Source organism: Canis aureus, chromosome 16 (genome assembly GCF_053574225.1).
Source record: "Canis aureus isolate CA01 chromosome 16, VMU_Caureus_v.1.0, whole genome shotgun sequence".
Taxonomy (NCBI): Eukaryota; Metazoa; Chordata; class Mammalia; order Carnivora; family Canidae; genus Canis; species Canis aureus.
In genome coordinates this window covers 27305517-27332597 of record NC_135626.1, presented here as the reverse complement: position 1 = coordinate 27332597, position 27081 = coordinate 27305517, and the positions used below count along the sequence as shown (strand labels likewise).

The 27081-nt window shown below is 38.3% G+C and overlaps 1 protein-coding gene across 4 annotated transcripts in view; it reads left to right on the top strand.

The window, feature by feature from the left end:
• Positions 1-8988, top strand: part of GDPD1 (glycerophosphodiester phosphodiesterase domain containing 1) — a 54184-nt gene extending 45196 nt beyond the window's left edge. For 2 of the 4 annotated variants that reach the window (XM_077852455.1, XM_077852457.1), the window contains exons 7-10: positions 1358-1491; positions 5560-5619; positions 7029-7080; positions 7440-7604. In XM_077852455.1, coding sequence (XP_077708581.1) covers positions 1358-1491; positions 5560-5619; positions 7029-7080; positions 7440-7589 — 396 coding nt within the window. In that variant the 3' untranslated portion in view covers positions 7590-7604. Of the gene's footprint in view, positions 1-1357; positions 1492-5559; positions 5620-7028; positions 7081-7439; positions 7605-7668 lie in introns of those variants that run through there. The other 2 variants (XR_013354301.1, XM_077852456.1) reach the window with 2 other exon arrangements.
• The last annotated feature ends 18093 nt before the right edge of the window (positions 8989-27081 follow it).

Genomic DNA, 27081 nt, shown 5'->3' with positions numbered 1-27081 from the left:
TCCCAAGCCTATTTTTCCCATAAGCTCTATTATTCTTAGTGTATGAATTTGCAGAAATTAAATTTTTCAGGGGCTTGTACACTGTGTTATAGCTGAAACACTTGTATATGAATAAGCCTAAAATATTACAAAGTGGCATGTGAACATAGGGTCAAGAGAAATCCTCAAACTTATTTACTCAATTTTTTTTAGATAAAGAAGTGGGTAATTTAGACATGCTATTTAAAATAAATTACTTTTTGGCATGAAATTTTTATCTTTATTTTATTATTTTTTAAAGATTTTATTTATTTATTCATGAGAGACACAGAGAGAGAAAGAGAGGCAGAGACATAGGCAGAGGGAGAAGCAGGCTCCATGCAGGGAACCCGATGTAGGACTCGATCCTGGGACTCCAGGATCACACCCTGGGCCAAAGACAGGTGCTGAACTGCTGAGCACCCAGGGATCCCATTAATTTTTAAATATATTATAATTTTAATATATTATTTTAAATATATAATATAATTCTTTAATTATATTATATATTTTTAATATTTTGTATGGAAAAAATCAACTTTACTGTAATTTCTGTTTATTTTAAAGACAAATATAGGAGGAACTAGGGAGATGGGGATATGAGGGGCTGTTTACTGAGCATAGAATTTCACTTTTACAAAATGAAAAGAGTTCATATATATATATATGTATATATATATATACATATATATATACATATATATATATGAAGCTTGCATTTTAAGGGTTTTGGGATCTTGAACACATTTTCCAATAGAAACCCAAAATGGTGGCTAGATCCTTCGACTAGCTTATGAAATCCTATTTATATTTGATGCATAACATATCTGACAGGTGACATATTTGCAACAGTGTTTATATTTCATCTATAGTTGTATCAATATTACATTCTGTGTAACTATATATAGATAGGAACACATATATCTATATATGGATATATATGAATATATATTGATCTTTAGTTATATATTTTTAAGTGGGTATAAGGTTACTGAATATTTCATATCTTTATTTTTTTATCTTGTTCCATCAGGTTTAGTATTTTTAATCTCTAGTGATAAACACTATTACCAACAGACAGAAATGATATTGTAAAAGCAGAGAGTAAGAAATAGAGAAAGTTAAATATCATCAATTAACAGCTTAGGGCTCCATGATGGAACCTGACCCATTTGGCAAGGACTAGCCATTTTTAAGTGTGGTGTGTTTGGGGATAGATATTGATAATTCAGTACTTTTAACAAATGTCCACATACAGTCTTGGAAATTTTGAGGATGTGAAATAATCCTCATTATTTGACCAGTTGTAAAGTAACATAATATTGCTTGTGTCTTTTAGAATTCAGATATTCCTATACTCTTCAGTCTGCAACGTGTTCTGCTCATTCTTGGCCTTTTCTTCACTGGCCTTTTGCCCTTTGTGCCTATTCGAGAACAGTTTTTTGAAATCCCAATGCCTTCTATCATATTGAAGTAAGTGGTTGCTCTGTTTTCATCAGTTATCATTATAGGGGGACCAAGATCAAGGCTCCTTAATATCAATACCAATAATAAAGAATAGATTGCTATAGAGGCGGCTGGCTGGCTTGGTTGGTAGAGCATGTGACTCTTGATCTCAGGGTTGTAAGTTTGAGCCCCACATTGGGTATAGAGATTACTTAAAAAAAAAATCTTAAAAAAAAATAGACTGTTGAAGTTATTTACATGTTGGATTAACTACCTATATTAATAATGCTTTTTGATATAATTAAGACATATTTTTCTAAAATGAATAATATAGGATTATAAATATTTCATCTTGACCCATTTCAGGTAACAGTGACTTTCTGTGCCCGTGTACTCAGAAGTCAGGTACAAAGAATTGAGCTTACTGTTGAAGCTTAATAATTCTTTTATTCTAACATGTAATAGCAATTGCTTTCCAACTTCCTTAACTTATTTATACTTCAATCACAATATGCAGCTGAAATTCCATTAAACTCCAAATTCATGGAGCACCTGGCTGGCTCAGTCAGAAAAGCATATGACTTGATCTGGGTAGGGGGGCTATTTTGAGTTTGAGCCCCATGTTGGGTATAGAGATTACTTAAAACAAAACAAAACAAAACAACAACAAAAAAAAAACCACCTCCAAATTCACCAAAAGTAGTAATACATTGAGGAAGAAAAACAACTACTACCACCATAACAACAACCAGAAAAAAGCTTTGGGAGAATAGGAAAAAGAAAGGGATATTGTTAGTTTATTTAAATAAGATACTTCTATATTGATGTAACTTCTCTCCGGAGTACAAAGCCTTGCTTTTCACACACTACTTTACTACAAACATAAAAATATAAAACACTTACCACTGCCTGGCAGATAATAGGCAGTTAATAAATGAGAGCTTTTATTGTTCAATTATCTTTATCATCATTATTAGAAAAAGTTTCATCTCACAATCCTGCACTCTTAGAATGTGATTTCTAGCTGTGAACTTCTAATAATCGGTCATGACAAAGGAATTTGGAACTCCAAGGGAGATCATTTATTATTTTCCTTTATTTAAAAGATTTTATTTATTAATGAGAGAGAGAGAGAGAGAGGAAGAGACACAGGCAGAGGGAGAAGCAGGCTCCATGCAGGGATCCCCATGTGGGACTCTATCCCAGATCTCCAGGATCACACCCTGGGCTGAAGGCGGCGCTAAACCGCTCAGCCACTTGGGCTGCCCAAGGGAGATCATTTAAATGTGATTTCACCTAGGGGCACCTGGCTAGCTCAGTTGGTAGAGCATGCAATTCTTGATCTCAGGGTTGCGATTTCGAGCCCTACATTGGGTGTAGAGATTGTAGAGATTATGTTAAAAAAAATTAAATGGGATCTCACCTACATAGAAACTTTTTTCATCCCAAAACAGAACTTTATTTTTTTTTTAAAGATTTTATTTATTCATGATAGTCACACAGAGAGAAAGAGGCAGAGACACAGGCAGAGGGAGAAGCAGGCTCCATGCAGGGAGCCCGACGTGGGATTCGATCCCGGGTCTCCAGGATCGCGCCCTGGGCCAAAGGCAGGTGCTGAACCGCTGCGCCACCCAGGGATCCCCCAAAACAGAACTTTAAAAGATCAAGCTGAACATTAGAAGTAATTAGGAAATATTGGTAAGAAAAACAATTTGGTCGGTACCCTAGTATTCAGCATTTATGTTTCATGCTTGTTTTCCAATTTGAGTTTCTTTGTGATGAACATGTTTATTTTAACTATTCCCAATTATATTTATGGATAGTCTTTGTAGCTATTTCTTAGACAAAACAGAAATTACTTCTTGCCTACGAAGAAACTATTTATTCATGAGAGACAGAGAGCGGGGAGGGGGGAAGGGGCAGAGACACAGGCAGAGGGAGAAGCAGGCTCCATGCAGGGAGCCTGAAGTGGGACTTGATCCCAGGTCTCCAGGATCACGCCCTGGGCTGAAGGCGGCGCTAAACTGCTGAGCCACCCAGGCTGCCCACTAATAGCATTTTTCACAGAGCTAGAACAAACAATCTTAAATTTTGTGTGGAACCACAAAGACCCCAAATAGCCAAAGCAATCTTGAAAAAAAAAAAAAAAAAGAAAGAAAGAAAAACCCACAGCTGGAGGCATCACAATTCTGGACTTCAAGTTCAAGTTATATTATAAATCTGTAGTCATCAAAACAGCGTGGTACTGGCACAAAAATAGACACAGAGATTAATGGCACAGAATCGAAAATCCAGAAGTGAACCAACAGCTATATAGTCAACTAATCTTTGACAAAGTAGGAAAGAATATCCAATGGGAAAAAGAATGTCTCTTCAACAAATGGTGTTGGAAGAATTGGACAGCAACATGCAAAAGAATGAAATTGGACCACTTTCTTACACCATACACAGAAATAGATTCAAAATGGATTAAGGGGCAGCCCTGGTGGCTCAGTGGTTTAGCGCCACCTTCAGTCCAGGGCATGATCCTGGGGACCAGGGATTGAGTCCCGCATGGAGCCTGCTTCTCCCTCTGCCTGTGTCTCTGCCTCTCTCTCTCTCTCTCTCTCTCTCTCTGTGTGTGTGTCTCATGAATAAATAAATAAAATATTTTTTTTTAAAAATGGATTAAGGACCTAAATGTGAGACCTGAAACCATAAAAATGCTCAAAGAGAACACAAGCAATAACTTCTTTGACATCAGCCTTAGCAACTTCTTTCTAGATATGTCTTCTGAGGCAAGGGGAACAAAATACAAAATAAACTATTGGGACTACATCAAAATAAAAACTTCCTCACAGGGCAGCCTGGGTGGCTCAGCGGTTTAGCGCTGCCTTCACCCCAGGGCCTGATCCTGGAGACCCGGGATCCAGTCCCATGTCAGGCTCCCTGCATGGAGTCTGCCACTGTCTCTCTCTGTATCTCTCAGGAATAAATAAATAAAATCTTAAAAAAAAAAAACACACACAACAACAACAACAAAACTTCCTCACAGTAAAGGAAACAATCAGCAAAACTAAAAGGCAACCTGTAAAATGGGAGATGATATTTGCAAATGACATACATATCTGTTAAAGGATTAATATCCAAAAAATATAAAGAACCTATAAAACTCAATACCCCCAACATGAATAATCTTTTTTTCACATAAAAACGTGATGTTTTGCCATTTGCAATGACATGGATGGAGCTAGAGAGTACTATGCTAAGCAAAATAAGCCAAAGAAAGACATACTGCATGATTTCACTCATATGTGGAATTCAAGAAAGAAAACAAATGAGCAAAGGACAAAAAGGGAGAGGCAAACCAAGAAACACACTCAACTATAGAGAGCAAACTGTTGATTACCAGGGAGGAAGAAGGTAGGGGGGATGGGAGAGAGAGGAGATGGGGATTAAGGAGTACACTTGCTTGATGAGCACTGGGTGATGTATGGAAGTGTTGAATCACTATATTGTACACCTGAAACTAATATTACACTGTATATTAACTAACTGGAATTTAAATAAAAACTAAAAAAAAAAAAAAAGAAGAAAGAATAGGGTCCACATCTTGAAATATTGAAAGGGGAAGAAAAAACACATGCTTTTAGCTTTTTTTTTTTTTTAAGGGTTTTTTAAGTCACATTTTTACCCCATATATCTTTTAATTTGTAGTAAAATTTGGTTGTGTTTAAATGTACTGTATACCAGTGTTCACTTCAGCAGCACATATACTAAGTCTACTATATACTAAGTTATAGCAGACAAAGCAAGAGAAAGAGGCTTCCCCCCAGAAAAAGAGACATGAGCCCCAGTCACCCAGGGTCTGGAAAGATAACTTTCATTATTTTTTTTTTTACCTTTCAGTAGTGGTAGCAAAAGGTTAGCTCAAAATCAATAGAAACAGAGAACCCAAATGGGCTTTATTTTAATTTGCTTTTGTGTTTTTTTACAAATATTTTGAGCACATACTAAGTGCAAAGAAACTGTTTTTGGTTTGAGGTTCATTTTATTTTATCACACTGATAATTTCCTGTGTTTCTAATTTATGATTCAAATTTTATTTTGCCTCAGGCTAAAAGAACCACACACTATGTCCAGAAGCCAAAAGTTTCTCATCTGGCTTTCTGATACGTAAGAATTTTAGTTTTTTTTTTATATATGAGTTATTGTTTTACCTGTATCTATTAAGTACTATGTTTATAATTTAGAGCAAGCTTCCTATATGTGATTTGTAACAAGGACATGTTGAGCACCTACTATGTTGGTAGTTGTATATGAATCATTTAGAACTACTTTAATTACTAGTCACAAACCTGAAGAGGAATCTTGAGAGATAATCTCATCCAGCTTCAAGATAAAACTGAGTGCCCTCCTACCTAAAGGTAAATGATTGACTTAGGGTTATCTAGCTAGTTAATAGCTGAGGTGGTATATAAAACCATTCCCTTCTACCTATTTGCTGTTTTCATGATGGGAAGAAGTGTGTATGGCATATAGCATATGTAAAAGTGTGTATTGACTAGCAGCACATTTCTCTGAAAAATCACCAAAAAAAAAAAAAAAAAAAAAATCTGCACCAAGACTTAATAGCAGACAGGAAGCCCCACCTTTAGGATGGGCATCTACTTTAAAGAAAATACTTTAATTTGAGTTTAATTTTAGGTAAATACTACAATGTTACTGTGCTATATTTTGCTTTAAAATGGAACCCGGAATGCTTACATGATAGTCTTAATCACAACCTTTTAAGTTACTTAGCTCCTCTTTCAAAGAGTTGGAAAACTAGTTTTATCTTTTCTCTGTGCCACAGGGTTTATTCTTTTTTGTTTTATTCCTGATTTAATTTCTAGTTTCCAGGGATACTTTTTTTTGGTGTTACATGCATATGATTTTTAGTTTCTATTAATCATTTTAATAGACATAAACAAAATAGAAATAATATGTATAACTTTCCAGTACAGTTCATTCCCATCGTGCTCAAATGATTTGTATTCTAAGAGTTCACTTTTAGGTCAATTATTTAGAACTTTTAAAAATGCAGTTTTCCTATTTATAGTGTAGTTAAAGGACATTAGGTTTCTAAGACAGCACATGAAAGACTAACACATTAGGTAAATGAACTATGATATTATAGAACTTGACCCAAGTCCACTACCTTATTTTAACTTGGAAAGTTAGAGACAGGCTTCTCAGCTCTCTCTCACTTGTCAGAGTGTCAACAGGGAAAGTGAGGAAGCCTCTTGTCATCCATCAAGTGGCTTCAGTAAGAATGGGTCTCTTGAGGACCTCGTTACAGAAGGAATAGAAAAGAGGTGCTGGTCTTCCAGCAAGCAGCCAGCAGTGAAAGGAGAACCCAGCACTCAGAACATCAATGCATCCATAGCAGTCATTCCATGAAGTCATTGTTTTATTGCTAAGGCATTAGGATTAAATTCAACTAGGAATAATAAACTCTAAATGGGCTAAATTAGGACTAAGGACTAACTTTAGTCCCTCGTTAGAGCCAAGAAGTATCTAAATTTGTTCTTCTCTTTTTCTAGCTTACTAATGAGAAAAGCCTTGTTTGACCACCTCACTGCCAGAGGCATTCAGGTAAGTTTCTGGAATGATGCATTTTGGGAACAGTATAGCTCACCAGTTTAACACTAGTATAAAGGGCAGGAACTTAATTTGGTCCCAGTTCTGATGCTGCTGCTTTACTGGTTCACAAATGAAGATATTAAGTTTTGCCTTACATTTAACAAGAAAGCATTGGCATTTTAGTAACTGGAGTCCACTTGTGTAGGTGAGAGTACCTAAAGCCAGAGGGTGGGACAGTGTATATTTAATGAATAAACTAAAATCTCTTTAAAGGGTTCAGTGATTTCTTAACATTACAGGTTTAAAAGGCTGTTTCTAGGTATGCTGAGATTGTAGTATATAAACACTATTATAAAAATTATTTTCGCCAGCCCGGGTGGCACAGCGGTTTAGCGCCATCTGCAGCCCAGGGCGTGATCCTGGAGACCCTGGATCAAGTCCCACATCAGGCTCTCTGCATGATGCCTGTTTCTCCCTCTGCCTGTGTCTCTGCCTCCCTCTCTCTCTGTGTGTCTCTATGAATAAATAAATAAAGTATTTTAAAAAATTATTTTCTATTTTAACATTTCTTCTTATATTTCTAATACTTCTAATTTTCAGGTGTATATTTGGGTATTGAATGAAGAACAAGAATACAAACGAGCTTTTGATTTGGGAGCAACTGGGGTGATGACAGACTATCCAACAAAGCTTAAGGATTTTTTACATAATTTTTCAGCATAGAAAAGGAGATACTCAGAAGCACTCAAAGAAAACATGAAAAGACCTAAGGAAAAAAAAAAACCACAACAAGTTTGCCATCATTTTCCTAAGCCATTTCCAGAATGGTAAAGGTTTAATCATTTAAGTTTTTATTACCTCATTTTTAAGCTTGTCTGAGAATGTAGAGACTATATATTGTATATTTATTTTAAACAATATTGCATATTTTACATTTCTAAATAGTTTGTTTAGAAAGATAACTGGTTATGAGAAGTAGATTATTGATCAAGAGTTCTGTATATGATGCAGTATTCTAAGTAATTGTAAAATCAAAGACTCTTGGATAAATTTGACATTTGCCTTCACTAGAATAAGATCAACTAATTAGTAAAGCAAAATTGTTGAAGGCCACTACAGCTATTCTGAGTTGCCTTGTTATTTCAGTACATGTTAGTTTAAAAGGAAATAAAATACAGTGAGAGGAGATCTTAGAAATCAGTGATATAGTTATCTGACAAGCTGTACCTTGTTAACAGAAGGGAAGACTCAAAAAAACTGAAACTTTATTACTTGATCAGAAATTAAAACTGTAGACATTTAGATTTCTTGGTTGCTGTTGTTAATGGGGACATTCTATTTGGAATCTTCTTCAGGTGTAACAGTGTTACCATGTCCTTTCTTTTTCATAAACATTAAAATTGGACTTATTAAATGTGAATTAAGACAAGATCCAAATAGTCATATATTTGTTTCCTCTAAAGACATGTAAATTTTCCACTTTTGGCAATGAATAACTGGGCCTATAACTAGATTTTAAATAACGTCTTGAATCCTAGTAATCATATGAAACTGACGAAAGTACATATCATTGTTTCTAATACTCACACTATAAACCGCCTGTTCCTGACCTGTAAGGATTAATTCTTCTGAATATTAAGTGGAAGCAGAATTGCTCAAAGCATTAGGTATCACTTTCTCAGCTTTTCTGATGTGACTCCCTGTAAATCTGTTTCTAATCTTTTTCACTAATTTTCATTATCTCTTTGGGAAGTCAATCTACTCTGGAACAAGGCTCTCTTACCTAGATTACATCTCTCACTTGGAATTTGCCAGCTAGCAACTATGAAGGATGATCATACTCCCACCTGTCCCTTGACGACATAAATAACATTTGCTTTTTTGTTTCAATTGAAATAAAGTTTTACAAGAACAAAATAAGTGTTCTTCATTGCTTTTTTGCAATTGTAATTCCAGAAATGCTTTATAGATTTTGGGGGGTGAAGAATTTAATGAGGTGATAAATTGATAACAGGAGTAAGCACACCTGAGATTTTTCTCTCGAGTAAGGAAAACAAAAAAATGTGAAACACTCTTATGGTAACAGAAGTTGCTTCTTGGCATTTGAACAAATAACTTGGGCAGGTAACCCATTAAATCAGTCATTTTTAATTTCACTTACTAAAATTTATTATACCGTTGCTATGGATTATTTTGATCACTTTGATATGACTCTTTTATTTTTTCTTTTTGACTTTTATTTTGTTATTATTCAGAGCAGCTCATATTACAGGGTCAGCATATTTTTTCTGTCAGTCAGTAGAAGATAAAGTGACCAATATGGTAAAGATGTTTAGAAAGTCATGTTTTAAAAGTTTGCTAATTTTCGGGTGCCTAGCTGGCTTAGTTGGAAAAGCATAGAATTCCTGATGTCAGGGTCATTAATTTGAGCCCCATGCTGGGAATAGTTTACTTAAAAAAAAAAAAAAAAAAAAAGATTTGTCAATTTTATATAGTCAAAGTAACTTTAATTCACTTAATATAAATATATAGTATTTTCAATAGGAGAGTTGATATTCATGATCAGATAACATCTCAATACTGGTTTTCTGATTGGAGCATCACATTTTTTCTATTTATTTAAAGTAATCTCTATGCCCAATGTGGGGCTCCAACTCCAAGATCCCAAGATCAAGAGTCACATACTCTACCGAGTCAGCCAGGTGCCGCCAGAACATCATTTTTTTTTAAAGATTTTATTTATGAAAGAGAGTGTGCACGTGCACACAGGAGCGGGACAGGGCAGAGCAGGAGGGAGAAACTGACTCCCTGCTGAGCAGGGAGCCCAATGTGGGACTTAATCCCAGGACCCTGGGATCATGACCTGGGACAAAGGCAGATGTTTAACTGACTGAGCCATCCAGGCACCCCTGGAGCATCACATTTAAAAGAGCTTAAATACTTTTTCATTTTGAGATAGCTATTGCTAGGCATAGTGAACAGCATGGTGGGAAAGGTAGAGAAGTGGTCACAAGATGTGATTAGACCCTTCTACTGGGTGAGGCTGGCGCTAAATGTGACAGGCCCAGCTATAAGTCTAATCCAGCATGCCAATAGTGGCCCAAGTGTATGGCAATAGGCAACAGTTGCCAGGCATTTTAGTAAGCAATTGGCATGAGGGAGGTTTTTTTTTTTTATTATTCGTGAGAGACACAGAGAGGAGCAGAGACACAGGCAGAGAGAGAAGCAGGCTCCTCATGGGGAACCTGATGTGGGATGTGGGACTCAATCCCAGGACTCCAGGATCATGCCCTGGGCCGAAGGCAGGCACTCAACCGTAGGGCCGGCCAGGCATTCCTGAAGGAGTTTTAATATTGAAAGGGAAGTGAGAGCTTCCCTGTTGGACTAAAGTCCTGGACATGTAATAGAACTGAAGAGCGGAGTGATAACACTGGACTAATTAATTATAGGAGTAAGTTGGCACTGAGTTTCAGAACTATTAACCCTCTCATTTCTGGCCAGAACTAGTTCTAGAAATGGAAGTGGGGTCCTGACAACAGGTGAGCATTCAGAAGCCACAGCTGTGAAGAAAGAATGGCTACAATGGGTTGGGGGAAAACATAAAACTTAAATTGTGGTAGGTTGTAGTATGGGAAACCATTAACTTAGAATGATTCATAACAAATGATTCTGCTTAGAGTTGTGCTAAAAATGTGCATTTAAAAATATATAGTGAATTTGCTGTAGATAAAAGCTCCAATTGAGGGCACCTGGGTGGCTTAGTCAGTTAAAGCATCTGCCTTTGGCTCAGGTCATGATCCCAGAGTCCTGGGATTGAGCCCCATATCAGGCTCAGCCAGCGACTAGAGCTTAAAAGGAGAAGGGAAAGTCGGCACTCATCTCAAAGCTGCAAGAAATGGGGAACTTGAAGAGGGGAAACCGTTTGGTGATAAAAATGATGACTGTATTGTGCTCTTTAAAATGACAGAAGATTTGAAATAACAGATATTTGAGTGGCTGTGCTTTAAGTATGTTACTAGCCCTTGGAGGAAAGGATAGTTGGAGAAATAGATTTAGGAGTTTTATATGCTTAATAGGTATGATTTTGCAAAGCTAGTACTTTAGAGGCGGTGTTAGTTCCTTCTCAGTATTCTGCTTGCAATTTGAATAGGTTGCTCTGCCACCAAGTGCCTATGAGTAGCCATACGTTGGTCTTGCTTGTCCAGTAGTTTTAAAAAATTTAGATTTTATTATAAGATAACAGGATGGGGCCTGGACAGCTTCCGCTGGGTGAATGGGGATGATTATGCTAAGAGGACGCTGAGCAGGTATAGCTTTGTATTACCCATTCCCAATTTGACCAGAACGGCTTTACTTTTTTATTTCGCATGGGAATTCCACATAAGATTTGATTTAAAATAGGAGTTTTCTGCGAAAACAAAATTGGCCTTTATAATCTTTGATCTAAGATCTTTTTCCCTTTCAGGCTTGAGTAGAACCTCTTTCCTTCTTCCCTCCCTCCCTTACTTCCTAAATCACTCTAAGTCTTTTTCATTGAAAAAAAAAATTTATATATATATATATATATAATATTTATTTGAGGGTCACCTGGTTGGCTCAGCAGTTGAGCAGATGTCTGCCTTGGGCTCAGGGTGTGATTCCAGGTCTAGGGATTGAGTCCCACATCAGGCTCCCTGTGAGGAACCTGCTTCTCCCTCTGCCTATATCTCTGCCTCTCTTTCTCTGTCTCTCATGAATAAGTAAATTTTTAAAAACTCTTTTTTAAAAAAGGATTTTAGGGCAGCCCGGGTGGCTCAGCGGTTTAGCGCCGCCTTCAGCCCAGGGCGTGATCCTGGAGACCTGGGGTCGAGTCCCACGTCGGGCTCCCTGCACGGAGCCTGCTTCTCTCTCTGCCTCTCTCTCTCTCTCTCTCTCTCTCTCTCTCTCCCTCCCTCCTTCTCTCTGTCTCTCATGAATAAATAAATAAAATCTCAAAAAAAAAAAAAAGATTTTATTTGAGAAAGAGAGAATATGTGTAAGGACAGGGTGGGGGGGCAGGGGAAGCAGGGCAGAGGGAGAGAATCTTCAAGTAGGCTCCACACTAAGCCGAAATCTGTTTGTTTGTTTTTTTTTAAGATTTTATTTGAGAGAATGTGAATATGGGCACAGGAGCAAGGGGTTAGGGGTGAAGATGGGAGGGGAAGGGCAGAAGGAAAGGGAGAAGCAGACTCCCCACTGAGCAGGGAGCCCTACTTGGGGCTCAATTTCAGGACCTGAGATCATGACCTGAGCCGAAGGCAGACGCTTAATGGACCGAGCCACCCAGGTGCTGCAATGGTCCTTCTTCCTGGTCAAAAACTTCTCAAGGAAAATCAATGGGTGGGGGAGAAGCACAGGGCATGAACAGGTAACCCACAAATGTAAACAGTCAACAAACAAAAAATGTCTAATCTCCCTAGTCGTCAAGAACTATCAATTAAAACAACATTGAGTGAAATACCAATTCCCAACTCTTAGATGGGCAAGAGTGAAAGGCATGGAGAAACAGGCACTCATGAGTTGTTGGTGGGAATATAAATTGACAGAACACTTTGATTGACTTGACACTATCATTAAATACATCCTTTCATTCAGAAATTCCAGTGCTAGGATTAACATCCTAAGAAAATAATAGGATAGGGATGCCTGGGTGGCTCAGCGGTGAAGCGCTTGCCTTTGGCCCAGGGCGTGATCCTGGAGTCCCGGGATCGAGTCCCTAATCGGGCTTCCTGCGTGGAGCCTGCTTCTCACTCTGCCTGTGTCTCTGCCTCTCTCTATCTGTGTCTCTCATGAATAAATAAATAAAATATTTAAAAAAAGAAAATAATAAATGCTCCAAAGGTAACTATGCAGAGTAAAAAACTGGAAACAATCTAAATATGCAACATTAAGGAACTAGTTAAATTATAGATGCATACAATGATCTCATATTACTTTCATTACAGTAATATGAGATATTAATAAAAGATACTAAGTGAAAAGACTAAGTCATAAAGCTATATACTATGTGCACAAAAATATATACATTCATTTTAAAACAAATGATATCAAGTTTTCAGTTGTGGTTTTTATGATGATTGGATTATGAGTGACTTATTTTTACTTGTCTACAATGAATAGACATCAATTTTAATTAATCAAAATTAATGAAAAATCACTTAAAAATAAACACCTGGGGACACCTGGGTGGCTCAATGGTTGGGTGTCTGCCTTCAGCTTAAGGTGTGATCTCAGGATCCAGTATCGTGTCCCACATCGGGCTCCCTGTGGAGAATCTACTTCTCCTTCTGCCTGTGTCTCTTCCTCTCTCTCTGTGTGTCTCTCATGGATAAATAAATAAGTCTTTAAAAATAAATAAACAAATAAATAAATAAATAAATAAATAAATAAATAAATAAATAAACACCTGTCCAGCTACTATAGAATTGTGTGTGTCCAGGGTCTTAGCAGGTGACTCTTCTCCAAATCTGGGGTTCTTTCTTAAGGAAAGAAACCTTTGAGCAGACAGCCTGTCTACTGCCCTGCCCACCACTCCCTCATGATAAATTCAATAAACTTCTATCTCCTTTGGAAAAAAAAAAAAAAGAAACTAGCCTTTAACTGCCAACTTGGAGTTAATCGAAGAATCCAGGTTTCCTGTTTAGTCAGCAAAGCAGGAAAGAGGAATTATGGCTTTTCTTTGGATGTGATCCAGAGATTGGAAATTCATAATTCCACAACTCAAAGAGATTTACTTGTTATTAATTTTTTGCTCTATTCCATTATTTTTCATAGTATATGGTTTTTGAGGTTTTAACATGGTTATGACATTATATAAATACTTTCACATCATGTTTTTTCCCATTTAACATGAAGTTTCCCATTTTTAAAAAAGATTTTATTTATTTATTTTTGAGAGACATACAGAGAGAGGCAGAGACATAGGCAGAGTGAGAAGCAGGCTCCTTCTGGGGATCCTGACGCGGGACTCAATCCTGGATCCTGGGATCACACCCTGGGCCAAAGGCAGACGCTCAACCGCTGAGCCACCCAGGCGTCTCCCATCTTATATTCTTTTAAAAATATGGAATGCTGGAGGTGTCTGAGTGGCTCAGCTGGTTGGGCATCTGACTTTTTTTTTTAAATATTTTATTTATTAATTTATGAGAGACCGAGAGAGAAAGGCAGAGACATAGGCAGAGAGAGAAGCAAGCTCCCTGCAGGGAACCAGATGCAGGACTAGATCCCAGGAACCCAGGATCACGACCTGAGTCAAAGGTAGATGCTCAGCCACTGAGCCACCCAGGTGTCCCTGATAGCTGACTCTTGATTTAGGCTCAGGTCGTGATCTCATGGGTCGTGGGATGGAGCCTTCAGTCTAGTTGGGCTCTGAGCTCAGTGGGGAGTCTGTTTGAAGATTCTCTTCCTCTGCCCTTCCCCACACACTGTGCCTCAGGCACAAGAGTGCATGCTCTCTCTGTAAAATGAATAAATCTTTTAAAAAATATGGAATACTATTTAATCAAGTAGATATGCCATGATTTACTTATTACCCTATCATTAAAAATTTAAGTTGTTTCTAATTGTTTATTAGTATAAATAATGCTGTGATGGACATTCTTAGGTACACCTTATTCCCTCACACCAAATCATGAAATCCTAGATATTGAATATATTTACTTCTTTCCAACCCCACTCCTACCATCCTAGTACAAGCCACCATCATCTCTAGACTGAAACAGTACAACTGCTTTCTTCTTTCTAATTTTAATGTAATTTATTTTTGAAAAAGTAATATAGTTACTGGTTCATAGAGTACAAAAAGGGTAGACAGTGACATCTTTCTTTCTATCCTCCAATCACTGAATTCCCTCTCTGGAGGAAATAGGAAATCGATGTTATCATTCATTTATTCAGTCAATATTTATTGAGCACCTCCTGTAAATTAGTCACTTATTAGATCTGGAGGTATGGTATAATGGTAAGCAAGAGAGACATGGTATATAAGCTCTTGGATCTTACATTCCATTTGAGAATACAAACAAAAAGAATTGACAAATATGATAACTTCAAGTTGAAGCAAATATTCTGAAGGACATAAATAGGGGATTGAGAGAAAAAATAATAAAGTTAAGCTTATTTCAGGTAAATAGTCAAGGTAGGCCTGTTTGAGGAGGTGGCATTTGCACAGATCTAAAGCAAGAGGAAAGAAACATGCAAAGAAAATGAGGAAGAGTGCTTTAAGCCTCTGGAAGAGCTTGTGCAAAGGCCCTAAGGCAGGAAAGAGCTTGGAAGATACTAAGACTAAAACAAAGAGGAGAGAGAGAACACAAGTGGAGATATTTGCTTTCCATGGAAGAAGGACTTTTCCTCTATTGTAAATGAAAAGAATCAAGGTACAAATAAAAGCAGGGCTTATGGGTCTGCCTTCATCTGCCTTTAGCTCAGGTCATGACCCTAGGTTCCTGGGATGGAGCCCTGCATCAGACTTCCTGTTCAATGAGGAGCCTGCTTCTCCCTATCCCTCTGCCTGCCACTCCTCCTGCTGTGCTCGCTCTCTCTGTGTGTCAAATAAATATATAAAATTGTTTTTTAAAAATTCATTTGGATGATATTTAGAGTGCACCTATTTTGTGTCAGTCATGGGATAAGCACAAGAGATGGAAAGTTTTCATTTCTGTCTTTTTTTTAAAAAGTAAACTCTGCACTCAACATGGGGCTTGACCTCATGACCCTGAGATCAAGAGTCATGCTCTACCCACTGCTCCCCTCATTTCTGATTTCTGTTTTTAAAAACTTTATAATAATTTCAGTAGAAGGATAGTTCTATAAATAAGGAAGAGCAGTAACATAGTAGAGCTGCCTCCACAAATAGCCATGAAAGGAGGAAGTAAAAAAAAAAAAAAAAAAAAAAAAAGGACAGAAGAGCTAAAGGTGGTATAGTGGTATATTAGTCTTCTCAGGCTTCCATGACAAAAATACCAGAGACTGCGTGGTTTAATAGCAGGGATTTATTTTCTAAGTTCTGGATGCTGGAAGTCTGAGATCAAGATGTCAGCAGGATGGGTGTCTGATGAGATCTCTCTTCCTGGCTTGCAGATGGCACCTTCTTGCTGTATCCTCACACTTACTGTATCCTCACATGGCCTTTTCTCTGTAGGCATGCACAGAGAGGGTTTTGTTTTGTTTTGTTTTTATAAGTAGGCTCCACACCCAACACAGGGTTTGAACTCTCGACCCTGAGATCAAGAGGATCAAGAGTCAGATGCTTAACTGAGTGAGCCCCCCAGGTGCCCTAAGAAAGGTCTCTTATTAAAAGGACATCAGTCCTATCAGAGTAGGGCCCTAACTTTAGGGCCCCATTTAACCTTAATTATTTCCTTACAGGCTCTACTGCCAAGTATAGTCACACTGAGGATTAGGGCTTCAACATATGAATATTGGAGGTACATTTCAGTCCCCCTAAAATTCAGAGGAGTCCATAACGTGGGGATGGGGAAAAGTGAAAGAGCTGGAGATTGATTATGTGTGGGACAAAGTAGAGATGAGAAGGATAAATGGAGGAAATCTGAGAGGTTTAGAGAAGGAAGCACTATGGCCACCCATGGTGGGGCTAGGTTAGACAGAAAATCTAGTATGGCCCGGAATTATCAGAAAGAAGCTGACGTTAGGACACCTGGGTGGCTCAGCAGTTGAGCGTCTGCTTTGGCTCAGGGTGTGATCCTGTGGTCCTGAGATGGGAGTCCCACATTGGGCTCCCTGCATGGAGCCTGCTTCTCCCTGTGCCTACATCTCTGCCTCTCTCTGTGTCTCTCATGAATAAATAAAATTTTAAAAAAAAGAAGCTGACATTAAAAAAAAAAAAAGGTGTTATTGTTTTCTCTAGCAGTCTATGGGCTTGTTTGGTATCAGCTGTTTGTAAATCTCCAACTAGTTATCCTAGAAAACTAAGAAATAAACATCAGCTTTCTTTCTTTCTTTCTTTCTTTCTTTCTTTCTTTCTTTCTTTCTTTCTTTCTTTCTTTCTTTCTCTTTTCTTTTCTTTCTTTTCTTCCTTCTTTTCTTCCTTCTTTCCTTCCTTCCTTCCTTCCTTCCTTCCTTTTTCTTTCTTTCTTTCTTTCTTTCTTTCTTTCTTTCTTTCTTTCTCTCTTTTTCTTTTCTTTCTTTTCTTCCTTCTTTCCTTCCTTCCTTCCTTCCTTCCTTCCTTCCTTCCTTCCTTCCTTCCTTCTTTCTTTCTTTCTTTCTTTCTTTCTTTCTTTCTTTCTTTCTTTCTTTCTTTCTTCTTTCTTTCTTTCTTTCTTTCTTTCTTCTTTCTCCTTCTTTCTTTCCCCTAAGTTTGAAAGTTTGGGTATTGCTGAATAATAGCAATAAATTACATTTATATAAGAATTTAGATTTTGTTCATTTTTACATATGTTCTCATGTATTTTTTACAACGACCTGTAGAGTAGGTTGATAACAACATTCTAATTTTTTAGATGAAACTGAGATTAGGGAATTGACATGGTCACCTGGCTAGAACTGGTATGGCTGGGTCTTCTTACCTTCCCACTCACTCTGTTATTTCTAATTTGTCTTCAACTCACCATTCAATACTATGAAAAATGAACTTTCTAAATAAAAGCTACAAAGGAGAAAATCTCCACATGTCAAATGCATTACTATTCTCTGACATGGCTTCAACAATATCGGTAGCACCATGGAGATGGAAATTAATGGTTGATATTCCCATCAGTAACTAAAACTATCGACAGTGAGAACAGGTGGAAAACATAACACTGCTTTGTTGGGAATGAAGGAATCTCAGATAAAAATGAAAAGTAAATTGAACATTTCTAAGTCTACCATCCAGAACTGACAACTATTAATATATTATTATATGATCCTTGGTTTTTTTCTCTTTAAGATTTTATTTTTACTTTTTAAATTTAAAAAAAAAAGCTTTTATTTATTATTAGAGAGAGAGCATGAACTTGGGGGGAAGGGGTAATGGGAGAGAAAGAGGTAGACTCCCTGCCGAGCAGGGAGCCTGATATGGGGCTTGATTCCAGGACCCTGGGATCATGACCTGAACCCAAGGCAGACACTCAACTGACTGAGCCACCCAGGTGCCCCAAGATTTTATTTAAGTAATCTCTACACCCAGCCTGGGGCTCCAACTTATAACCCTAAGATCAAGAGTCACATATTCCACCAATGAAACCAGCCAGGCACCCTGAGCCTTTGTTTTCTCTAATGGAAAAAACTAAAATCCTACAGACAAATGTTATCTAAGTCCTATCACCAGTCCTATTCTCCTTCCAGTTTGGCTAATGGGGACCCTAGTATGAGATCAGAAAGAGGGAGAAGAGCGAGATTGGTATTGATTCTCTCTATAAAACTAAGTTCCAACTTAGTTCCAACTAAGTTCCTTGATTGAAAGGCAAGCTTATTTCAAGTTGGCTGTATTTCCAGGACTCTCTTTTAGGTTCCAGTAACAGCTCCCAGTCTTTCTACATTTTGTGAGTTGAAGAGTTGAAGAGTCTTGGCCATTTTACTATCCTTGTTTCCTCATACCTTTATAAATAATCTCTTATTAAGCAATATTCAAATTATTCTAATTTGAGTGTGCATCTGTTTCCTGCTTGTTCCTTGACCGATTCACATAGGAAGCTAGCCAAAATACAAATTTTTATTTTTTTTTTATTTTTATTTATTTATGATAGTCACAGAGAGAGAAAGAGAGAGAGGCAGAGACACAGGCAGAGGGAGAAGCAGGCTTCATGTACCAGGAGCCCGACGTGGGATTAGATCCCGGGTCTTCAGGATCGTGCCCTGGGCCAAAGACAGGCGCTAAACCGCTGCGCCACCCAGGGATCCCTTTTATTTTTTTTTATTTATCAAAATACAAATTTTTAAACCTTTTTTTCCCCCAATTAATTCACTTAATTATTCATTCATTCATTTAACAAATATTTCAAAAAAACCCCATAAGTATTTGAATGCCCCAAGTGCCAGGCACTGGGCAAGGTGCTATGGTGGCTAAGTCAGTTGAGTGACTGACTCTTGATTTCTGCTGAGGTCATGATCTCAGGGTCCTGGGATCAAGCCCTGTGTTGGGATCTGTGCTCAGCAGGGAGCCTGCTTGAGATTCTCTCTCTCTCCCTCTGCACACTCATGCTTTCTCTCTCTCTCTGAAAGAAAGAAAGAAAGAAAGAAAGAAAGAAAGAAAGAAAGAAAGAAAGAAAGAAAGAAAAAGATAGATACAGTTCCTGTGTTTGGAAGAAGACTTACAATAAAAAAGCAACTTACATATGGCTAGTTATGATATAATAGAGGGTTAAGGGGGCAGCAGCAATTTTAGATTAAGTGGCCAGGGAAGGCCTCTCTGAGGTGATATTTCAGCCTAAAGTATGAGATAAAACATGAGGGAAGAGTGATTAAGGCAGAAGAAGTGCAATCAGTGGGAAAGTGCTTGATGTTTTCAAGGAGCGGAAGGGAAACCAGAGCAAAGTGAGCTGGGGATGCAGTGTAAGACTAGAGACCTAGGTAGGAATGAGATGTGTAGGGCTTTCCCCATAGGTCCTGGTAAAAAAATTTGCATTTTATTCTAAATGCAATCAGGAGCCACTGAAGGATTTTAAGCAGAGGAGTGATGTAGTACATTTGTAAAGATTATTCTTACTTCTGAGTAGAAATATACTGGAAAAAAAGCAGAAATACAGCAGTGGGAGTGGAGATGGTGAGATGTGGCTGGATTTCAGATCTATTTTGGAGGTAGAACCAATAGCGGAGAAAAGGGAAAAACTCTAGGTTGATTGGTAAGCTTTGCTTATATAACTGGAATAGTTGGATGGCAGAGCTGTTGACTAAAATGGGAAAGAAACATATTTCTGGAGGGAATATGAAAAGTTCTGTGACTTTTTGAAGTAAAAAGTAAATGACTTTGAAAAACACTATCCAAAGCCCAGGTATGGCACCCTTTAAGTTATACAACATAGCTAGACACCTCTGACCCCCCTTTGGAAAAAGGAATGAAGTGAACATTTATCCAGTATATTTCACACCTATCATCTTATTTATTCTTTACCACAGTCCTGTGAAGTAAGTGATAACATTTTTGATTTATAAATGAGGAAATTGAACCTCTGATGGGTTGAGTGGCTCACATAAGATTGCACAGCTAGTGAAGTGAAAGAACAAATCTGATATGCAAACCTAGTTCTTAAGAGACGAGGTTCAAAGCTGTTCAGAGGCTGGCTCTTTCTCCCTAACCATAAGTCACTGAATTTCTTAAATATGACCATAGGAAGAGTGTGGTAAAATGAACCTAATTAGGGGCACTTGGCTGGCTCATTCAGTAGAGCATGTAATTCTTGATCTCAGAGTTGTAAGTCTGAGCCCTATGTTGCATGTGGAGCCTACTTAAAAACAAAAACAAAACCAAAAAAATCAAATTGGCTCTCATGTAACTGCTTTCCTTTATCTTCCAAGCAGAGGTTTGATTAAACAAATTAATATACGTCAGTGCTGGGCCTCTCCCAACTGTTGCATAGTGTTACACAGAGGGCATTTTTTCAATAACTCATTCTTTTATTATTTTTCCTAGAGAGCACACATGCTTGTGGGCAGGGTGGGGAAGGACAGAGGGTAAGAGAGAATTTTTTTAAAAGATTTATTTATGTATTTATTCAGAGAGAGAGAGAGGCAGAGACACAGGCAGAGGGAAAAGCAGGCTCCATGCAAGGAGCCCGAAGTGGGACTCCATCCCAGGTCTCCAGAATCACACTGGATCACACCCGGGGCTGCCCGGTGAGAGAGAATCTTAAGCAGGCTCCACACCCAGTGTGGAACCCAACACTGGGCTCCACCCAGGGCTCAATCTCACGACCCTGAGATCATGACCTGAGCAGAAATCAAGAGTCAGATGCTTAACCAATGGCACTACCCAGGTGCTCCAGGAATTTGTTTTAAGAAATCCAGGAGCTTCTGGGATCCCTGGGTGGTGGAGCGGGGATCCCTGGGTGGCGCAGCGGTTTGGCGCCTGCCTTTGGCCCAGGGCGCGATCCTGGAGACCCGGGATCGAATCCCACGTCGGGCTCCCGGTGCATGGAGCCTGCTTCTCCCTCTGCCTGTGTCTCTGCCTCCCTCTCTCTCTCTGTGACTATCATAAAAAATAAAAAATAAATAAATAAAAAAGAAATCCAGGAACTTCACCTTTCCTGTCCTCTTTGGTCTCTGAGCTCAAATATTAAAATGATAAAGCTATAATTTTGTGTATTTAAGTAAAATTCAGATGAACTATAGAACACTTCACAAGTTCTTTCCTAGCCAATCCCTTCTTTGTGACTGATTCATTTCCTTTTTTCTTGGGTATATTCCTAAAGTCATCATTTTTAGGTCATGTGATTATGAAATAAGAAACATGTAGGCGGCTTTGCAAAATGAAACAGGATACACCTGGCCCTATTAATCACTTAGTGCAATCCCAATTTAACTTATCCAAAACTAGATAAATGATATCATCTTGGAAGAAAAATACCTCTTGGCTCAAGTGGGAAAGAAAGCTGAGAAGAAATACAGCAACATTTTTTCTTAGGAAAAAAGAGGTCTTTTTCCAAAGTCATTGGTTTTTGGAATAACTTCTCCCAAATAATTTGTTTTTAAAAGTTATAAGAACAGGGGCACTTGGGTGGCTCAGTCGGTTAAGCATCTGCCTTTGGCTCAGGTCATGATCCCAGGGTCCTGGGATCAAGTCCCGCACCTGGTTCCCTGCAGGGAGCCTGCTTCCCCCTCTGCCTATGTCTCTGCCTTTCTCTGTGTGTCTCTCATGAATAAGTAAATACAATATTTTTAAAAATTGAAGCAGGTTTTAAAGCAACATGTACACAGTCTCATTTTGGTAAAAATGCATATATCTATATATCTCACCAAAGAAAAATATCTCAAAGGAATATACAGTAAGATAATCTTTGGTTATATTGGTATGTTTCTATATTTTCTAATTTTCTACAATGTCCACAAACTGGTTTTGTAATATCAAAGCTATTATTTTGTTTAGAAATAAAAACTAATTTCTAGAAAAATACAAATTTGAATTAAGCTCATTAAAAAAATGGTATTTCGGGCATCCCGGGTGGCTCAGTGGTTTAGCACCGTCCTCAGCCCAGGGCCTGACCCTGGAGACCTGGGATCGAGTCCCATGTCGGGCTCCCTGCATGGAGCCTGCTTCTCCCTCTGCCTGTGTCTCTGCCTCTCTCTCTCTCTGTGTCTCTCATGAATACATAAATAAAATCTTAAAAAAAAAAAAAAGATGGTATTTCAAACCAATTAGAAAATGGGATCATGAGACGACTAGGTGGCTCAGTGGTTGAGTGTCTGCCTTTGGTTCAGGTCGTGATCCCAGGGTCCTGGGATCGACTGCCGCATCAGGTTCCCCGCAGGGAGCCTGCTTCTCCCTCTGCCTGTGTCTCTGCTTCTCTCTGTGTTGTTTATGAATAAATAAATAAAAATCTTTTAAATAAAGGAAAATGGGATTATGCATATGGTATTGTGATATCTGTTAATTATCTATGAAATAAAAAATAAGAAAGAATCCCACATACCTTTTTACAGAATAAATTCAAAGTGAAGTAAAGATTTAAATGTAAAAAAATGAAACCATAAATTTTTTTTTTGTAAAAATAGGTTAAATTGGGGCACCTAGGTGGCTGAGTTAAACATCTGCCTTGATGAAGCAGTTGAGCATCTGCTTTAGGCTCAGGGTGCGATCCCAGAGTCCCACAACAGGCTCCTCATGGGGAGCCTGCATCTTCTTCTGCCTGTGTCTCTGCCTCTCTCTCTGTGTCTCTCATGAATAAATAATATCTTTAAAAAACAACAATAACAGAAAACATTTGCCTTCAACTCAGCTCATGATTCATGTTCTCCCTCTCCCTTTGCCCCTTTCCTCTACCCCACCACTTGTGCTCTTTCAAATAAGTAAAATTTTGGGGAAAAAAAAAAAAAGGCTAAATTAATGTTACATTGTAAAAGCCTTTCTTCTTCTTCTTTTCTAGATTTATTTATTTCTGACAGACACGGAGAGAGAAGCAGAGACACAGGCAGAGGGAGAAGCAGGCTCCATGCACCGGGAGCCTGATGTGGGACTCGATCCCGGGTCTCCAGGATCGCTCCCTGGGCCAAAGGCAGGCGCTAAACCGCTGCGCCACCCAGGGATCCCTAGCTGATGTTTCTATAGTAAAATATTCCTTCAATCAAAATTAAGCATCTTCTATGTACCAGGCACTGTCCTAGATGTTGCAGGTTTAATAAGGAATAAGATACAGTCCCTACTCTCAAGAGATCGATGGGAATATAACTGAGGCGCAAGGGTGTAAGAAAGAGCACCTGGCTCCTGGGATCCCAAACAGATCAGGTGTGGCCACTTGCTACGGATAAAATCCAAAAGCAAAGAAACAAGTGGTAGTGAAACAAGAAAGGAATTTATTTCTGTGAGGGCAACACTGGGAAGACAGCAGACAAGGGTCTCAAGGACTGTCTCCAAAGTGCCTTGCTTATATGAGGAAAATGTGGGACCAAAGGCCAGTGGGTACGAGCAGGTGGGCATTAAAGGTCAGGTCATCGCTGTCTTGGGATCAGTCACATGAGATCTTGGTGTTTCGGGGCAGTCTTTATTGCTTGAGGGGTAGATTCAGTTCCAATCATGGGATGCTTTGCCCCCAAGGGCAAAGAGATAAGAGATAAACTGGAAAGGAGAACTTAATTAGAAAGTATAGATTGAGGTCAAAATGGAGGTAGTTGAAGTCCTCTTTTAGGAACTTCTAACTTATAAGGCATTTTTATATATATTTCCTTCCTTGATTTTTATAAAAGTTCTGTGAAGTAGTCATGAAGCAGAAGCTCAGTGAGTTCTAAGAATTGCCCAAGGTTGACGATCAAGTAAATCAGAGTATCCAAACAGGTTTTCTCATGGAAGAGTTCATGATATATACAAGGATTAATATTTAGTATCTGAATTTGGAGAAAACCTAGAAATCTGACTTAATTCTCTGTATTTTCTTTCTTTTTTCTGGTAGGCAAAAGGAAATTTTCATTCTTAGCCAATGAACACATTTGTACTTAATATTTTAGAGAACCATTCATGTTCTGGCTATTTATCTCTTGAGACTACTTAAGCAATAATCTTTAAAAGATCTTAAATGATAGTGTGGAGGCCGAGGAAAATTAAGGCCATCCCACCTAAAGTTTAGCATTAGCACAAGTACAACCATCTTAGGCCCCTGTGAATAAGAGCTGAACTTTACCGGGGAAAACTGCAGAATGTCCTCAATGTCCTTGGCAGGGAATCCCATATCAGAAAGACAACAGAGCCCATGCCCCTGGTAGAAATTCCCATATTAGAATGAGAACTGAGCTCAATACCCTTGAAAGCCCCATATCAGAATGTAAACAGAACTTGAGAAATTCCCTCCACCCCTTCTGAAAATCCCCTAGACCAGCCTATAAAAAACCCAGCTGTAACCCACTTCGGGGTCCAAGTTCCTGCTCCACTGTGTCGGGTATACTTGGACCCAAGCTCGAGTTTGCAAATAAACCCTCGTGTGCTTGCATTGGTGTCGGCTCCTTGGTGGTTTCTCGGATTCGCAGTCTTGGGCATAACAATAGATAAAAACTCCAAAGTGCTCTTGTAGGAATTTTTGTTTTTGTCATAAAATTAAATTTCCAGTAGAGCAGAGATTTCTTATATTTTTCTTTTTGTCTGCAATGTGTACTGTAGTTAAGTTTCACTTTCCCTTCGGGTGTTACAGTCATGTATAAAAAGCTTTTATTACATTTAGATTCTGTTGTGTAGGAAGCTCATTTTATTCACCTCTGCTCTTACCCCCTTTCCCATCTTGGCAAAATGCATATGAGGTACATGATAGATCTTCATTAAAACTTCAAGTTGAAAAGAGCAAGAAAAGACAAACTGAATTATGAAAATTCTTTTTGTATGGATTGCAACATTCTTCAGGGTTCATATTTTAGATATTGCAATATTGCAATTCATATTTGCAATTAGAAAAACCAGCTAAGGGACCTATGTACTTTTTTCAGTATTTAGCGAATGAAGATAACATAGCTTTCTTTGTGTAAAAGCATTCTGGTTTAGCTTTTGTTTTGTTTGGGTCAGCATTTTCTTCTCATGTAATCAGTAGCCTGAAAAACACTTGAAGGAGAAAAAAAGTTTTGACTGCAGGAAGAGGTGATCTGGACATTGAGCAAGATTGTAAACATTGGCTCTGCTTTTACTGTCTGATGTTGGCCAACCTGAGAGAGGACTTCAACCACCTCCATTTTGACCTCAAACTCTCCAACTGATTAAAATTTTCCTTCCTATGTATCTCTTATTTTAGGCAAAAGACCCTGCAGGCCAAGCATCTTTTACCCCTGAGCCTCAAGATGCCTCAAGCTGCCCTGAGCCAGCAAGATCTCCCCCATGATTGAGCTCATGATAATGATGACCTGACCTTTACTGCCCACCTGGATGTACCCACCGACCTTTGTCTCACATTTTCCTTATATAAACCTGGGAGTATTTTTGGCACTTTAGAGACAGTCTTTGAGATGCTAGTTCTCTGTCTTCCCGGTATGGGCCGCATTGAAATAAATCCCTTTCTTGTTTCCCTATAACCTGTCTCATTGCCTTTGGATTTTGTCAGTGGTAAGTGGTCACACCTAGTCTGTTTGGGATCCCAGGAGCCAGATACTCTTGCATCCCCATGCCCTGGCTACAATACCACAAAATCCTGTTCAATACCACAGCTTAAAGAAAATATGAGATACAGTAGCCAATTTTGTTCCTAAGTGTGTGTAGAGAGTTTATTATGATGTATTCATTCAACAAATATTTGAGCAGACTGTGGAGACTACAAGGACACAGTAGAGAAAAACGCATGCAGGTCTCTGTTCTGAAAATCCATTCTGAAAGGTTTAATCCAAATGCTTGTGGGTTGACTGAATCACCATTGTGTACTACCTGATTTTAAGCAGACTTTTCTCTCTTCCTAACTCTCCATGGAATAGAACAATCTATATGCAGGAAACATGAATAGCATCTGGTTCTAGCTGATTAAAGGGATTAGTATCCCTTTCCTTTCATGGAAAATCGTTATTCTTCCTACTGCCTGGAAAAAAGGAACACCAAATACTGCGGGTAAAAGCGATATATAATCAACATTAACCAGTTTTGTTTCTGTGCTTTGCCATCTCCAAGATGTGTCCTCAATTGCATTTTGGAAATATAAGTTCCTTCAACTGTTATTTCTATCTTTTACACTTCTATGTGATATCAAGCAGGGAGTTGAAAACATTGGGAAGGAATAGACAGTAAATATTTTAGGCTTTTCAGACTATGGGGTCTCTGTCACAACTACTCACGTCAGCTGTTAGAATGCAAAAGCAATCATAGATTCTACCTAAATTGTTTAAGTGGAACTATGTTCCAATAAAAATTTATTTATGGACACTGAAATTTGCATTTCACATAATTTTCACATATCACAATATGTTCTTCTTCATCTCCTTTTTTCCCCCAACCATCTAAAAATGTAAAAACATTCTTAGCTTGTGGGCCATAAAGAAGTGAGATTTGGCCCATGAATCATAGTTGGCCAATCCTTCATATGAAGGACTGGTTAGTGCAGTTAATTAGGACCTGGTGATGCGGCCAGGTTGTAGATTTAATTTTCACATGAATAATTACATCAGTTTTGCATTAATGAACCTGTTTCAATTTTAACGTCCACCTTTAGTCCTGGCCAGTAGCTGAAGATGTGGGCCATTAGGAGAAACCAGTTGAAAAACATTACTTCCTTATGCTTTCGTTTCTAGCATAGATTATTCATGCTTTTTCTGTCACTTGAAAGTTTCTGAATTCCACTTTTTCAAAGTAAGGTGACACAAATTGTTGTGTGTTCTTCCTCTCTAAATAAGGCAGAAAAGGCAGAAATCTATCTTGTTTTCATGTAGAAAAACTGACTTGTTGGCTAATTC